This window comes from Cottoperca gobio, chromosome 2 (assembly GCF_900634415.1).
Source record: "Cottoperca gobio chromosome 2, fCotGob3.1, whole genome shotgun sequence".
Classification (NCBI taxonomy): domain Eukaryota; kingdom Metazoa; phylum Chordata; class Actinopteri; order Perciformes; family Bovichtidae; genus Cottoperca; species Cottoperca gobio.
This window is the reverse complement of record NC_041356.1, coordinates 2,232,700-2,247,699: the sequence shown is the minus strand read 5'-3', so window position 1 is coordinate 2,247,699 and position 15,000 is coordinate 2,232,700. Positions and strand designations below refer to the sequence as shown.

Genomic DNA, 15,000 nt, shown 5'->3' with positions numbered 1-15,000 from the left:
TAGTTTAACATGTTGCATTATTAATGTAGTTGTAGAAGCGACGGTTCTCTAACGGTAATGAGATGGTCGTTAGCTCTGTTGTTGCTCCGACACCTGAAGGTAACATGGGTGGAGCGGCTGTGCGCAACTCTTGGAAATGTATTGACGTTAAATCATAGCAAGAAACTCGAAAACAGACATTTATTCATACTCGACTTTCTTGTGACGCTACATCATGTGTTCCCGTCATTTCCAAACCTGGTTGAAAACAAATTGTTGCCGAAGAATAAGACGCATTTCGTTTTTTGATTAAGCAGGTGCTGTGTTTGTTTATAGCGAAATGACATCTGATTTAGAGTGATGAAGAAGTGCAATAACATACTTACTAATATGTCATTGAACACAAATGCCCAAATGCTTGAATAGGACTTTAGGGGTAGGAACCCATCATTTGAGATTCTGCTCAGAACTGTGTTGTTTTGTGCTTTGTAAGCAGAAGAAGCTGAACACCTGCAAAGGTGGGAAGAAGAAGAAGAAGCAGGTCCTGAAATTCACCCTGGACTGCACCCATCCTGTTGAAGATGGCATCATGGACGCAGCCAACTTTGTAAGTCCACCACTCATCAGATGTTCAGCTGTGATGAGTGTTAACCACTAAAGAGCTCACTGCTGACTTATGATATAAATGACACTACAATACGACTAACATTTGCTAGCTTTAATTAATCAATCATCATAATGAGGAATTTGCCAAAAACTGCCTATATGTATCCACAGCATATGAGATCTCAGAATAGTGATGTGATGTTTTCTCAAATGTGTTTCCAGGAGCAGTTTCTTCAGGAGCGAATCAAGGTGAACGGGAAATCCGGCAACCTGGGCATGGGTGTGGTCTCCATCGAGAGGAGTAAGAGCAAGATTACAGTGTCCTCCGAGGTGCCCTTCTCTAAAAGGTAATGGTCACACGGTTACCTGCTTATATGGTATACTGCAGAAGCAACCATAGGAATCCCAATTTGATCTCAGTGCGATGACAAAGCAGCCTCCACAGGATGCTAATAGTTTAGCTACCCTTCTGCTAACCGCAGCGGTCACAAACTATTGGCAACATTTTCTCATCTTCTCTGAAACGCTTCGTCGATATTGTCAGTCACTCTCTTTGATAAATTTCTTTTTTAGGTTGCTTTGCAATATAGGCAGCTGCTGCCGATGCTGGAATAGCATTTATCTGTAGGCGAGTTCTAGGCATCCTCTGGTAACTTTAATATACTTGCTTGTTTCTCTATCAGGTGTGTAAATGTCTGGTCAGCGTGAAGGGGTCTCCCGATCGCTTAGTGTTGACTTTCTCAAGTAACTTGTGGTCCGGGAGATTGTGCATACTCAGAGAAATTCTTCAGCCAATGTAAAAAATAAAAATAAAAAACAAGCCTACAAAACTCGCTAGCTAGCGTGTTAGAATTATTCTGCCTCCGCCCATAAAAAGATGTCATCATGTATACTACTCGGTTAAACGTATTTTATTAATGTACACATTAAGTTTCATGCCGACATGTGCTGTCTCATATGAGGAGGTGCAAAAGCAAACACTTTGTGTGCTTCCATCAGCCGCTCCTCCCATTTACCCCGTCACATTCTGCCCCTGCCACACCGGCTCTTTCCGAAATAGCGTCTGGGTTTGATAGTGAGTCTGGTTATCTCCTGATCGCCTGGATTGGCCAACAGCACACTGAAACTAGTTTACTAAGGAGCTTTCCGGTTAGCACATAACTTGCACACTACAATACTGTAAACTTTTTTTTTTGAGTTGCCTCTTAGTGAATGCACTTTAAGATCCCTCTAGTAAGCAATGATGTTATTGTGAAGAGTAACACAGAAAGAGTAAATGTGATGTGTTGACGTTCCTAACCGGGCAAACTGAGACACAAACGGACACACTGATTTCAGCTGCATTTAAAATACTATTTGGTTATTGAAAAATGTGATAAAAACGGTTGATCTCATAAAATAAACTATTTTTTCGGTCAATCTAAATTATATTGTGCTCAATTTTGACCGTTTTTTGAATGTTTTCTTACCTTTTTAGAATAGTCGACAAGTCTTAAGTCTTCAGGAACGTACCCACGAACAGAAAACACATAATCCCAATGCAGTCAGCTAGTAACCATAGTGATCTGAGCTCAGCCAAGTGTAAATGATCTCTGTAAAGTTCAGTATAAAAACTCGGCCAACATGTTGAAGGGTCGAGTGTTGATTTAAGAATATCACCGCTATGAAGCTTCAAACTATTCGGTAAAACCTTTCTGAAACCATGCAGGTGACGTGACTGAACGTGTCCATAGTGAGTTTAGTGCATCCCAAACACATGTGCAGTAGACACCAGCATGATGGGATACCGCTAGTCTGGACTCGATCCCTGACGGTACCTGCTGTATTGTAGAAAAAAGTACCGTCATGTTTTCATAATTTTGTCATCGTCTTGGTACCAAAGTATCAGTTCTAATGACGTCCCTAGTTTTAAGGCAAAAAGCTTTTTGAATTTTCCTTTTAAAAATCTATCTTCCAGAGGCAATAACACTCTCAATCACGCTCCAAAGTTGGGCTACATTTTGGCGAAGGAACACTGGTATGGCCATATTCACAGGGGTCGCTTGACCTCTAACCTCAAGATATTTGAATGAAAATGAGTTTGATGAGTACCCTTTTTTTATTTTTTTAGACATGCCCACTTTATGCAAATCACATTTAGTACAAATGTGTTGTTTTCATATTTATTAAATGGTTTCTGCATGCAGGGACACCTAAACAGTCTTGGAATTGCATAAATTGGGTATGACTGGAAAGCCTCTGATAATGTCCCAAGCCCTTGTTACATTTTCAAATCTGGCGGTCGTGAAAAAATAATTATTATTACCATTATTGTAATTTAAAAGAAATTTCCTCTTGGATGAAGTCAAGAAACGGCTGCATTTAATAACAATGCTGTCAGTATCACATCACAGTGATATTTGTGTTTCGGTAAAAAAGCGCGTCAGTAACTGTTCAGGCCCAGAGTGGTAGAGTTTGATCAAAGATTGGAAAAGAGCTATATAAATATATATAAATGCAGTCCATTTACCAATAACTGCAGCACGGGAAACAGCGAGAGCCTTTAAAATAAAAAATAATGCTAATAATTCAGATGAAGTCCTGTGAGAAGCTGACCTTCTGTCCGTTTCACGTTGAGAAATACGAGTTCGGTGAGAAGAGGGGAATACCTGGATATTATTAAATAATACTTTAACGTGCTCTTTAATGGATTATGTGCTTGAGATTCAGAAAGAGATGCAGAATTGTATCGGTACATTTGGTCGGTATTTAGAGCAGCATTTTTACTTTCCTTGTTTCTTTGTGTAGAGTTAGAGTGCCAGGTGAGCCTGACTGACTGAGATTACTCTGAGCAGAATGCATGGGAATAAATTACAATATAATGTGTGTATAGTTCTGGCATTCCCTCTGATGGTCTCTCGTTGCTGCTGCACAGCCACTCCGGCACCGTTACGGTACATATAAACACACACGTCCTCATTTCTATTACCAGTAATGTAATGGAACGAGAAATGAGTGAAAGGTTTATAGCATAAAATATTAAGTGAGAAATGGCATCAACCCCAGTAATTAAAGGCAAGTGAATATTAGAATAGCTGACATTGGAGGGGAAATGGTGCTACACTATCAGTCTGTGTTCAAAGTGATATCCTAATCCCACTGTCCACTCGTCACCGGTTCTGAAAGTGAATGTGACAGTTTGACTCCTGTTTGCAGGTACCTGAAGTACCTGACCAAGAAGTACCTGAAGAAGAATAATCTTCGTGACTGGCTGCGTGTTGTGGCCAACACCAAGGAGAGCTACGAGCTGCGCTACTTCCAGATCAACCAGGATGAAGAGGAGGAAGAAGATGAAGATTAACTTGACAATTCATCAATTTTTGTACATTTAAATAAATGTTGTTTACAGTACAGAAGGGGTGTCCCAGTTGTTTCATTTGACCTTGTCTGACACAACTCATCTGTAGGTTTAACTAACATCCTGCAAACTGCTCCGACCTGAGACCTCAAGCGCAGGTTACTTTAAGTGAGGAGTGCCCCGACCTCTGGCGGCTCAGGCTGTGATGTCAACAGTTTCTCAGGTGCTGTGCAAGATGACAGCATATTCTTACTTGGCTTGTCTAATTGACAGAAGAGCCTCCATATGGTGCAAACTGTCTGAATATAGTCAGTCTGTTTCTAATTCGATTCTGGCAGTTTTATTTGAGATGACTTTCAACAAAGTGAAAATGTCAAGCGTTAAATCCTGTTGAATGGAACAGAGCTTTAAGTGTTAGTGTAAATATGGTTAGAACTTGAAATGTTTTACATTTTGTACTGCACATTGAATCATGTACACAGCTGTTTGGCTGGTCATCTTATGAAACAGCTGTAGTGTTACAGTTCATTAAAAGGTTATCAGTGTAAGATTAAGACCATGGGATGTGGTTCAACGCTCTAGTACTTGTACTCAACTAGAAACTGGAGGTTGTGTTGATCAGTGCTCCACATAAGGCCACATGGTGGCACTACACTTGGATAGTTATAAATAAGATTTAAGGGAAATAGATATCACAATCAGTTCACATGAATCTTTATTTAACCATTTCAATGAAAAAACAAAGCAACGCATTTCACCATAAAAAAAGACTGCAGTACAGGTAGGAGGAAAACACCTCTGCTGTTCTTAAAGACATGCCTTCATGTCCAGCACATCTTGATATTTTTCGAGGCGCAGGTGTGCATTATATTCTTAGAAGATTCTGACCTGCTCGTGAAACCACTTGAGCGCCAGAATAATTAATACTCAAATAAGCTAAGACAAGATCTAGCAGACACCAAGGTCTTGGAAGGACTGACATGTGCATCCTCGATGCAAACACTGAAGATAACAAAAGGAATGTAACCATTTAATGGAGTGCACTAACAATATCACTTTCCAAATCCTGATTGTAATCTGTGGCAGCTGCACACACACACCTGCTGCACTGCCATATGCACTAAATCAGAGTGATCAGCTGATCTGCTGAACAACACTTCCATATCCTGAACAAACGCGTAGAAAAAGGCACAGGTATGGAGTATTGGTCTTTGAAAAGCCCCCAGTAGGAAAAGACTGAGGGTCCTGTGGTGTAGCACCCGTCAATGTGACAAACAACTGTTTATATACTGCAACAAAGAAAAAACAACAGAACAAGACATGAACGTTTGGCTGTATTAAAAAAATGGAGAAGGGTTTTTGGCAAGCACGACTGACTCTACTAGCTGTGCAGTGCTTGGAGCAAACTTTTGCAGGTTCACTCGAGGTGGGAAGTGAAGATATCTTGACCGTTCATTGAGAGAGCTGGTGGACTATACAAAGAATCTGTGTGTCTCCAGCCCCACGTTCTCTGATTTCAGTGTCCAAATTGATGTAGAGGCAGTTTGCTGGTAGTTGAGATGTGAATATCTTTCCCCCTTGAACTCAACCGTCCCACTAGCACACCAGCCATGACTAAACAGGCCAGGTGTTCCTGCTTCGGTGACAAGGGTTGAGGTGTCGGTGTTGGAGGCCCAATCAGATTGTTCGGGGGTTGTACTCCGGCAGCTTTTTCAGTTTCTCCTGGTCCTGCTCAGTATCCTGTCTGGCAATCACCAGAGTGTGACAGTAGCCCATCACCACCTGCAAAGACAACATGTCCCTCAGTAATTAAAGGACCAGTACATTTTACTGCTCTGACATTTCAAACACCGGGTCTGGTGAGATGTACATAGAGCTTTGTGTTGAGTGAAATCACTGTCTGCATGAATACAAGTGTAGAGCAGTCAGAACAGACAGCATGGTCTGCTTTAGATGTATTCACTCAGGTGAGCCTTTTCAAACGTTCATTTCCAACCCTTGGTGAAAGGCCAGAGAACAATTGCATTTTCAAATTGGGACGGCTCATCGTGGATGTGAGGTCTAAGTGATGTGTGACATATTGGTAGTTTCCCACATTAGGAGACGACATGACATTTACCTGCTCAACGTAGACGCCATCCAATGTCTTCACTTCTTGGGCGGTGGTGGAGGATTTGGGTTTGTTGTCTCCATAACCCTGAAGGACAAATTACAATCAGCGCTGAGCTCCTGACTCACCACAGCCAGTATTTAAGATCTGTACACATCTTGAATGAACAACAGTGTATCCTGTCATGATCCAGCCCAGGCTGAAGCCTCAGGTCTTACCAGCTCCCCAAATGTGGGCGAGGGGCCCCAGCTGATCGTACTCTCATCTGCTGCAATAATGATGCTGCTCTTCCTGTTAAATACAAACGCACTCAGTCAAACTACACACAGAGAAGCTAACACAGAAAACAACTACTGAACATGATGGGGATGGGGGCCGTCATTATAAGCCACCAGAAGTGTGGTGTGTGTGATGGTGAAATGTCCTTTTAGTTCTAGACAATAAAAGTGAAAAAAACCACACCGCAGAGAGAAACAAACAAGTAATGTCCACACTCACCCACATGCCACACTGCGGATTTTCCAGCCACACAGATCCTGCACAGCTTTGGGGTACATGGTTGACTCTCTGGAAGTGTTTGTCACCCCCCAGAAAAACAGCCCCCCTGCAAACACAAATCTGATCAGACCTCTACAAACAGCATCATGTATTATGGACCCGACTTCACATTTGGTTTTCAGTATTTAAAGCCTTTGCCTAAATATCAACCAAAGTTAGGTCATCTGTAAATGTGATCATTTAAAATGTAAACAATGTAACTGAGCCTTTTTGTGTGTCCAGAAATCTTCTTACCCATCTCACTGACAGCGAAGGAACACTGGTAGCCTGTACAAATCTGACCGGCCCCGCGTCCAGGGAAGTCAAACAGTTTGACCAGCCGGGGAACCATCTCATCCTTCTGCTCTGTGTGACCCAGACGCCCGTAACCACCAAAACCCCAGCTGAACACTCGCTTCTGAGAGTCCAACACCAGCTGCAAACCAACACACGACTTTTAATGCACAATGAAAAAAGCCCAATATCACAAATTACATATTTTTCCCAGGACGCTTTACAATCTGTACAGCATACAACACCCTCCGTCCTTTGACCCAGATAAGTAAAAGCTTCCCTCAAAAAAATTAAACAATTTGAAAACCTCAGTGAGAGGAGGATCCTCTCCCAGGACGGACAGATGTGCAATAGATATTGTGTACAGAATAAACATCATAATGAAACAACAAAGCCAAATCATATGGTTGTGTAAAGGATAATGGCATTAGTGTGTAAACTCTGTTAGAACCATTACTGCTCATCTATGGAAAGATGTACAATATCATTAGGTTCTAATGACACTAATGAGTGTTCTTTCTCACCGTGTGGTTGGACCCGCAGGCCACATCTCGGACCACCACGTTAGGCACAGGCATGACCTGGCCATCCTTTGACTTCTCAATGAAGATGGCGACGCGGCGAGCGATGAGTTCACAGTCAAACTCGATGCGCTGGGCGCGGGCTATAAACTTCCCATCACTGTTGTGACCTACAAGGAGAGGAAGAGGAGTCAAGATTACACAAATATTTCCAAGACATAATGCAGCATAACTCATCCAAAACTATTTATTTGAGGCAGATAACAATGTGGTGCGTTTTAGAATGTTGGTGTGTAGGCCAAGCTTTGCATTTTAACATTAACACTTCAATCGCATAAAAATACAGCGGGGAAAAATAAACTTGTCAGTGGACCAACGGTTTCTAAATGACTTCACACAACTTTGACAAATAGATCTCAATGACAACTTCCAAATGTGGCCTCCATCAGCTTTAAGCAATAATGCTGACATAGCAGCACCAACATTCTCCCATTGTCCAAATAATCACTAAGTTACTCACATACACTTTAAACAAAGCCGTCACATTAAAAGACAATAGATGTGTTTGCAGGTTGTGAGCGTACCCAGCTGTCCGTACTCCGGGCAGCCGAAAGAGTACAGGTTTCCTTTGCAGTCCACCACCATGCTGAACTCAGCGCCACAAGCCACCTTCACCAGGGGCTGGCCATTGTAGGAAATCTAGAGGGAGTGAGAGAGAAGGAAGACTATGAAGAAGGCACCAACAACTGGAAGACCCGCCTGAGACAGTTTCGTATAAGACGAGGACGATGTGTCGATGTTGCTCCACCGTAGTAAAGGATGTGATGTGAGATAGAGATATCTCCATCTATCTATCTAGAAATGTTAAAATAAATATATATCTTGGTTGAACAGATACAGATAGTGTCTCAGTCCTGGGGGTGGCTTTACCACTTAGTTATTATAGTCACATTACTGATGATTATTTATCAAAACTCTCATTGTGGAAATATTTTGTGAAAGCACCAATAGTCAACTCTTTTCCTTCTTTCCCGCCACATGATTTGGACAGACCATCAACAGTGAACTAAAGTAAGCAGCAGAAATATGGATAACAAATGACAGAAAGTATGTGGTTCTAAAGAGTGTGACAGGGATGCTTACCAGTGCTGGACTGAGGACCGCGTCAGTCTGGTTGCCTTGGCCGAGCTGACCCAGTTTGTTCTCCCCAAAAGAGTATGCAGTGCCATTCTCTGAGGAGAAACAATGACATCACCAAACGTCAACTCTCACATTCTGCTGTTACAGGGATATTAAAACTGGAATACATAACTTTTGCAAAACACCCGTTAATGCCCAATACAATCAAACACATTTAGTTTTTAATTATTACGAACCCAGAACATGCTGGTTTTCATTCATTCTTTGTAATCAGGAGCCCAAAGTGTTTAGAGAGAATGAAAACCAAGAAACCCGATGAGAACGCACATCGTGGATCAGCTTACCTGTGAGTGCCAGGGTGTGATTGCGTCCACAGGCTGCAGCAACAATCACGTGATCTGCTAGGGCCTCAATTACCTTGGGAGCCTCCAGGCGCTTGGTATCTCCGTGACCCAACTGACCTTTGTCATTACGACCTGCGGAAGCCAGAAACCACAAGCTCACTCTACATTCAAACACTGACACAAACCTATACATAAATACACATACTTACAGTCCGTTATCCCATCTGTATTTGCTGGGTACAAACTCATGTGGCCTACACAATGTCTTTTAGCAGGAAGATCATTTGCACCTGAGTGCAACATGTTACTTACCCCAGCTCCACAGCCTGCCCTCAGTGGTCATGAGGAGACTGTGTGCAGCACAGGGGCCAGCCACCACAGAGCTGACCTGAATATCACTCAGACAGCCGTAGCGGTGAGGACCCCACAGATTCTGGCCCAGGTTGCGAAAAGCCACTGAAAAAATACACAGACCACACATCACACATCACAACATGATGACATTTTATACACACACAGACCATCTGCCCCATGTTCATCCACAGCCGAAGCAAGGACAATCCTTCAGAGAGTGAAGCTGCTGGGCCTGATCACATCCCTGGTCATGTACTAACAACATGTGCTCAGCAGCTAACTGATGTCATCATTGACATTTTCAACATACCACTGTCACAGGAGTGTTTCCACCTGCTCCACGACAGCCACATTGTACTTGTACCTCAAAAATCTCCAGTCTCTAGTCCAAACGACTACCACCCTGTGGCACTCACCCCTATTTTGATTAAGTGATTTAAGAAACTGGTTCTCCAGCACATCAAAAACAACCTCCGAGCGAGCCTGGACCCTCACCAGTTTACATATAGAGCCAACATATCCACTGCCCTCCACTCAGCCCTCATATCTGGAAAGTAACACCTACATCAGAATCCTGCTTGTTGATTTCAGCTCAGCAATTAACTAAATGTTCCAGCTGAAACTGATTAGCACATTTACCACCATGGGCTTGAGTACCACTCTGCAAGTGGATATTGGACTTCCTCACAAACTGACCCCAGGCAGTTTTGATTGGTGGTCACACTTCCTCAACTCTACTGCTGTGTGCTCAGCCCCCTCCGGTTCACGCTGTAAACCCATGACTGCATCACTCGACATGAAGAACTCTGTTGTGTAGTTTGCGGATGACACGAACATCATTGGCCGGATTTCAAACAATGACACTTTATATAGAGAAGTAATCCACAATCTTGCAGAGTGGTGCTCAGGGAACAACTAGCAAAGAGACACGCCTGTCTATATCAATGGAGCTGCGGTAGAGCAAGTGAACATTTTTAACTTCCTGAAAACATCACAAACAACCTGACCTGATAATCGTATCCACATCATATTAGTGGAAAAAGCGCAAAAGCTGCAGTTTCTTAATAAAACTTAAGGCAAAATTCCCCAGCCAACTTTTAAAGAGGATCAGTAAAAAGCATCCTGACTGGAAACATTAACTGGCATGGGATGCCCAGGACAGGAGGCTCTGCAGGTGATTAAAACTGCCCAGAACATCGTTGGTACCCATCTCCTGAGCATTATTGATATTATTAAGGGAAATACCCACACCCAGTCTGTTCACCCTGCTACCATCTGGCAAGAGATACAGCAGTATCTGCTGTTGTACCTCCAGACTCCTGAACTCATCCTCCACCAGATGTTTGTTTTCTGCCTTTTATTTCTTATGTAGTAAAATGGGACTATAACTGCATTTAGTTGCACAACCCTATGTTGAACAATGAATAAGAGTAATGAAAACATAAACACCATATAATATAACTCAGCCTCATAATTATAACAATTCCAAGTTACTGTATTGAATGAATTCATTTTCAAAAGGGTATCAAAAAGAACTTAATCTGCACTCTTCAATAAATGGTGTCATTTGTAAATCTATTACTTGAACCCAGCTAGAGCACTCAGTCTCCGTTCATTTTCCAGACTAACTGCACGTCCACGAAGAGTGCTACAAATACCCAAATAAACCTTTAATGTATGTAAGTGCACGACAAAATAATTATTTGAATGTGTTTATGGCGCTTTGGTAAGCGTAGCATCTCAAAATGGTCTTTGTCTATGCAGCTGCTCCTGCTGACACCCCCAACCCCCCTTCAGTCTCAACAAAGCAGATTTATCAGTGTGTACCAGAGTGGAGAGGCAAGGATGGAACAAGGCAGTGCACAGCCCGCCCCAGGCATCATATGGCTGCTGCAGGGGGGCAGCACAGATCATGCATACATATGAATAGACATTACTGTCACAATCAATTAATGGGATCTCACTGGCTTTAACCCGAATGTGGCTTGAGCCAAACAATCTAAAACAAGAGACACATGTACAACTGGCATACGGTCATCCTTAGTCGTTTCATACGGTACTGCAGATACACTGGAAAACCTCATACATCATACAGGGTGTAAAAGTTATTCATTAGTAACGTTCAGTGCGAGTCATGCTGCTCTAAGTTTTATTATAGCAACTCTTATACCTGTATCCTTTCTCTCTTTCAGAATCAGAAATCCTTTATTAGTCCCACAACATGGACATTTACCTTGTTACAGCAAAATAACAAGAGTAAAGAGGTGAGTACACAATTAAATAGAGTAAAAGTAGTATAAGTAAAGAGTCGTTGATAAAAAGTTGTAAAAGTGAATACCGCACATGGCAGTGATATATTCTGAGACTGAGATAGAGGTCAATCTCATGTTTGTGTGTTAAGTACAGAGCTGGAGTCAGGACGTGGTTAGCTTAGCTTAGCATGAAGCTCCACAGACTGACTCTCCTAAAGTTCACTATTCCTGTGTTTTCACTGCACGATACAGCTCCGCTAGATTAACTGACTTTTGGCAACAGGCACTTTTCTCTCTTTAGTTTTCCACTGCGGATAGTTAACACCTCTTAGTGGAGGTGCGATTATCAGCTGATCGTCGAAGCAACGCCGCTTGATACTGCATTCTGAGAGCAATATTAAGAGGTTAGATCTATGAAGAACTTTGTGCTCATGTAAACAATTTCTACTTAATTGTGCTCCATAAAACAACTTGGTCATTAACACCTTGATTGTATAGAAATACAAATCTAATCCACTGACTCTCACCCGACCCTAACTCACCACACACACACACACACACACACACACAGCAGGAATTGAGAGAGCGCAGCGAGTCCACTTCCCGCAAAGCCGTGAGGCCCGTTTGATGCGTGGCCGGGCATTTAAAGCAGACCTCGTGCCGCCCGCCTCACATTGAGGAAATGTACCATTAAGTGTCAAAATAGTTTCGGTTCATTATGAAGTATGGCGGGCTGCCAGTCCAGGTTATAATTGGATAAACACGGCATCCTCCCAGTAACTCTGTGCAGCGTGTAGTGCTACAGTGAGCGTTGTCACATAGTGAGCACAGGTCTCTGTACAGGGACAATGGTACCAACCATGATAATAGAACTCCAACAAGCCTCAAACAGTCACTGGACTGACTGTTTTTCGCAGTGGAAAAGTTGCAGCATGGAGCTCCCTGTAAAACTTGTTTACACACAAATTGATCCTGTTCAAATGTGAAAGCTGCATTCAGAAATTATGATAGCAATATGTTGAAATTACTTTTATATGGTACTTTCATGCAGTAGTAAAAATTTGAGATTCATACAAAAAAGGCTGACGTTATGAGCCACAGGACAGGTATGTGTTGTACTGTAGACCGAAGCCAGCGGCTTGAAAAATATTCTACCTTGTTGTTTAGGCACCTCCTTTCTTCCAATCAAATCCCAGTTGGTTGCTCCGAAGATTAGCAGTTGACCTTTTACCTTTGAGGACTCAAGTTTCTGTAGAAAGACACAAAGATAAGAAAAAACAGGCTTCGGTGTGGTTTGATAAAGGCTATTCTGGGTTTGCGGGGGCCCCAAACAACTAAGTCTTGGCAGGAAGGGCCATGCGGACAAAGAAAGAGAACGAGAAAGAGAAGAGAGAGAGAGGATAGAGAGAGAGAGAGGCGAGGAGAGGAGAGAGAGAGGAGAGATAGGGAGAGAGAGAGAAGGGGAGAGACAAGACAGAAGAACAGAGAGAGACGGAGATAGGAACGAGAAGAAGAGACGAGAGTAGAAGAGCGAGAGAGATATCTACGAGAGATACACAGAAGATGAGGAGAGAGAGAGATAGAGAAGATAGAGAGAAGAGAGAGGAGAAGGAGGAGACCACACAACATAGAGTAGACAAACAGATGGAGAGAGAGATCGAGAGAGGAGACGGAGGAGAGGTACACAGAGGAAGATGAGAGAGGAGGATAGAAGAGATATGTGGGGGTGAGCAAGAGGTGGTGCGGCGAGGTCGCGAGAGAGAGAGATGAGAGAGAGAGAGAGAGATAGAGAGAGAGAGAGAGAGAGAGAGGGAAAGAGACAGACAGAGAGAAAACACAGCAGGGGAGAGAGAGTAGAGAGGAAGAGAGACGTGGAGAGAGGACAACCCAGAGAAGAGAGAAGAGAGAGAATGGATCGGAGAGAGAGCGCGAGAGAGAGGAGCGAGACACAACAGAGACGAGAGACACACAGAGAAGAGAGAGGATATAGGAGCGAGGGAGACACACCAGAGGGAGACACACAGACGAGAGATAAGATATATTATATATATAGAGAGAGATATCTCGATGATAGAGAGAGAGACCGGACGAGATAAGACACGATCGAGAGGAGAGAGCGCACGTGAGAGACACAGGAGAGAGAGTAGAAGGAGAGGAGATAGACGTAGATAGACACACACAGAGAGAAGTATAAGGAGATGGCAGATATACTACATAGATGCTGACGAGAGATAGAGACAGAGATAACGGTAGATAGACACAGAGAGAGGAGAGAGAGAAGGAGAGAGACACACACACACACAGAGGAGAGGAGAGCGGAGAAGATACACACCGACAAACAAACAGAGAGAGAGGAGCGCAGAGACTATAGAGACGGTAGAGTACAACAGATAGGAAGATAAGCGGACAGTATATATAACATGTATGAAATTATACGTGATATATTATACACACACCTATAATTAGACGGTAATAGACAAAGGACGTAGAGATACACATTACGGATATGAGGGACACAGGAGGATGAAGATATAACGGTATATCTATACACATTATATATATATTATGATACACACCATATCGAGTATTACGTATAGAGTTACCACATAGAGATGAGAGACGGAATAGTAACAATATGATATATACGTTATATACAACATATTATATAGACGTATTAATTATACACATAGATAGACGGAGAGCCTATACACATACATTCATGAGAGACGTATAGAGACACAGAGGAGAGAGGAAGGATACGGGGGTAGAGAGACACACAGTGAGAGAGAATAGACCGGAGAGAGACACAAGAGAGGAGCGAGAGAGAGCCGGAGAGAGCACAGAAGAGATGATTACGGGAGGAGACACAGTAGAGAGAGAGAGAGAACGGAGTAGATGAACACAACAGGGAGAGAGAGAGGACGAGAGATACACAGATAAGATAGAACGGAGAGAGAACCACGATAGTAGAGATAGGAGAGGGGACACAGAGAGAGAGAGACGGATAAGATACACCACAGAGAGAGAGAGGAGAGATCCCACAGAGAGAGAGAGACGGATAGAGACACATAGACGGAGATAGACACAGGAGATAGAGACGGAGATAGACACACGTAGAGAGACAGAGAGAGAGATGTTGAAGAAGGACAACAGGGAGGAGAGAGACACACGGAGAGAGAGACAGAGAGAAGAGACAGAGAGACACCAGAGAGAGAGACCCAGAGAGAGAGGGAGAGAGAGAGACACACAGAGAGAGAGGGGGATGGGAGGGAGAGGAGAGAGAGAGAGAGACACAGAGGGAGAGAGAGAGAGAGAGAGACAAGAGAGGTAGAGGAGAGAGAGAGAGAGAGACACAGAGGGAGAGTAGATGAGAGAGAGAGAGACACAGAGGGGGAGATGAGAGAAGACACAGGCGAGAGATGAGAGAGAAAGAGAGCGGGAGAGAGGAGAGAGCGAGAGCGAGAGAGATAGAGAGATAGAGAGAGAGACGGAGGGAGACACACTAGAGACACAGAGAGAGAGGGAG

General features: G+C 43.1%; 2 protein-coding genes across 3 annotated transcripts in view; one reads left to right on the top strand and one right to left on the bottom strand.

The window, feature by feature from the left end:
• The window catches only part of LOC115021669 (60S ribosomal protein L22), a 4,306-nt gene extending 329 nt beyond the window's left edge, over positions 1–3,977 (top strand). The window contains exons 2-4 of one of the 2 annotated variants that reach the window (XM_029452258.1): positions 473–586; positions 808–932; positions 3,781–3,977. In XM_029452258.1, the coding sequence (XP_029308118.1) occupies positions 473–586; positions 808–932; positions 3,781–3,925 (384 nt within the window). In that variant the 3' untranslated portion in view covers positions 3,926–3,977. The remainder of the gene's footprint in view (positions 1–472; positions 587–807; positions 933–3,780) is intronic. The other variant, XM_029452267.1, reaches the window with a different exon arrangement.
• Positions 3,978–4,619: 642 nt separating this feature from the next.
• Positions 4,620–15,000, bottom strand: part of rcc2 (regulator of chromosome condensation 2) — a 15,809-nt gene continuing 5,428 nt past the window's right edge. Inside the window, 11 exon segments of the mRNA XM_029451002.1 lie at positions 4,620–5,704; positions 6,042–6,119; positions 6,251–6,323; positions 6,531–6,636; positions 6,825–7,005; positions 7,388–7,554; positions 7,969–8,083; positions 8,528–8,616; positions 8,869–9,000; positions 9,181–9,324; positions 12,630–12,723. Coding sequence (XP_029306862.1) covers positions 5,600–5,704; positions 6,042–6,119; positions 6,251–6,323; positions 6,531–6,636; positions 6,825–7,005; positions 7,388–7,554; positions 7,969–8,083; positions 8,528–8,616; positions 8,869–9,000; positions 9,181–9,324; positions 12,630–12,723 — 1,284 coding nt within the window. The 3' untranslated portion in view covers positions 4,620–5,599.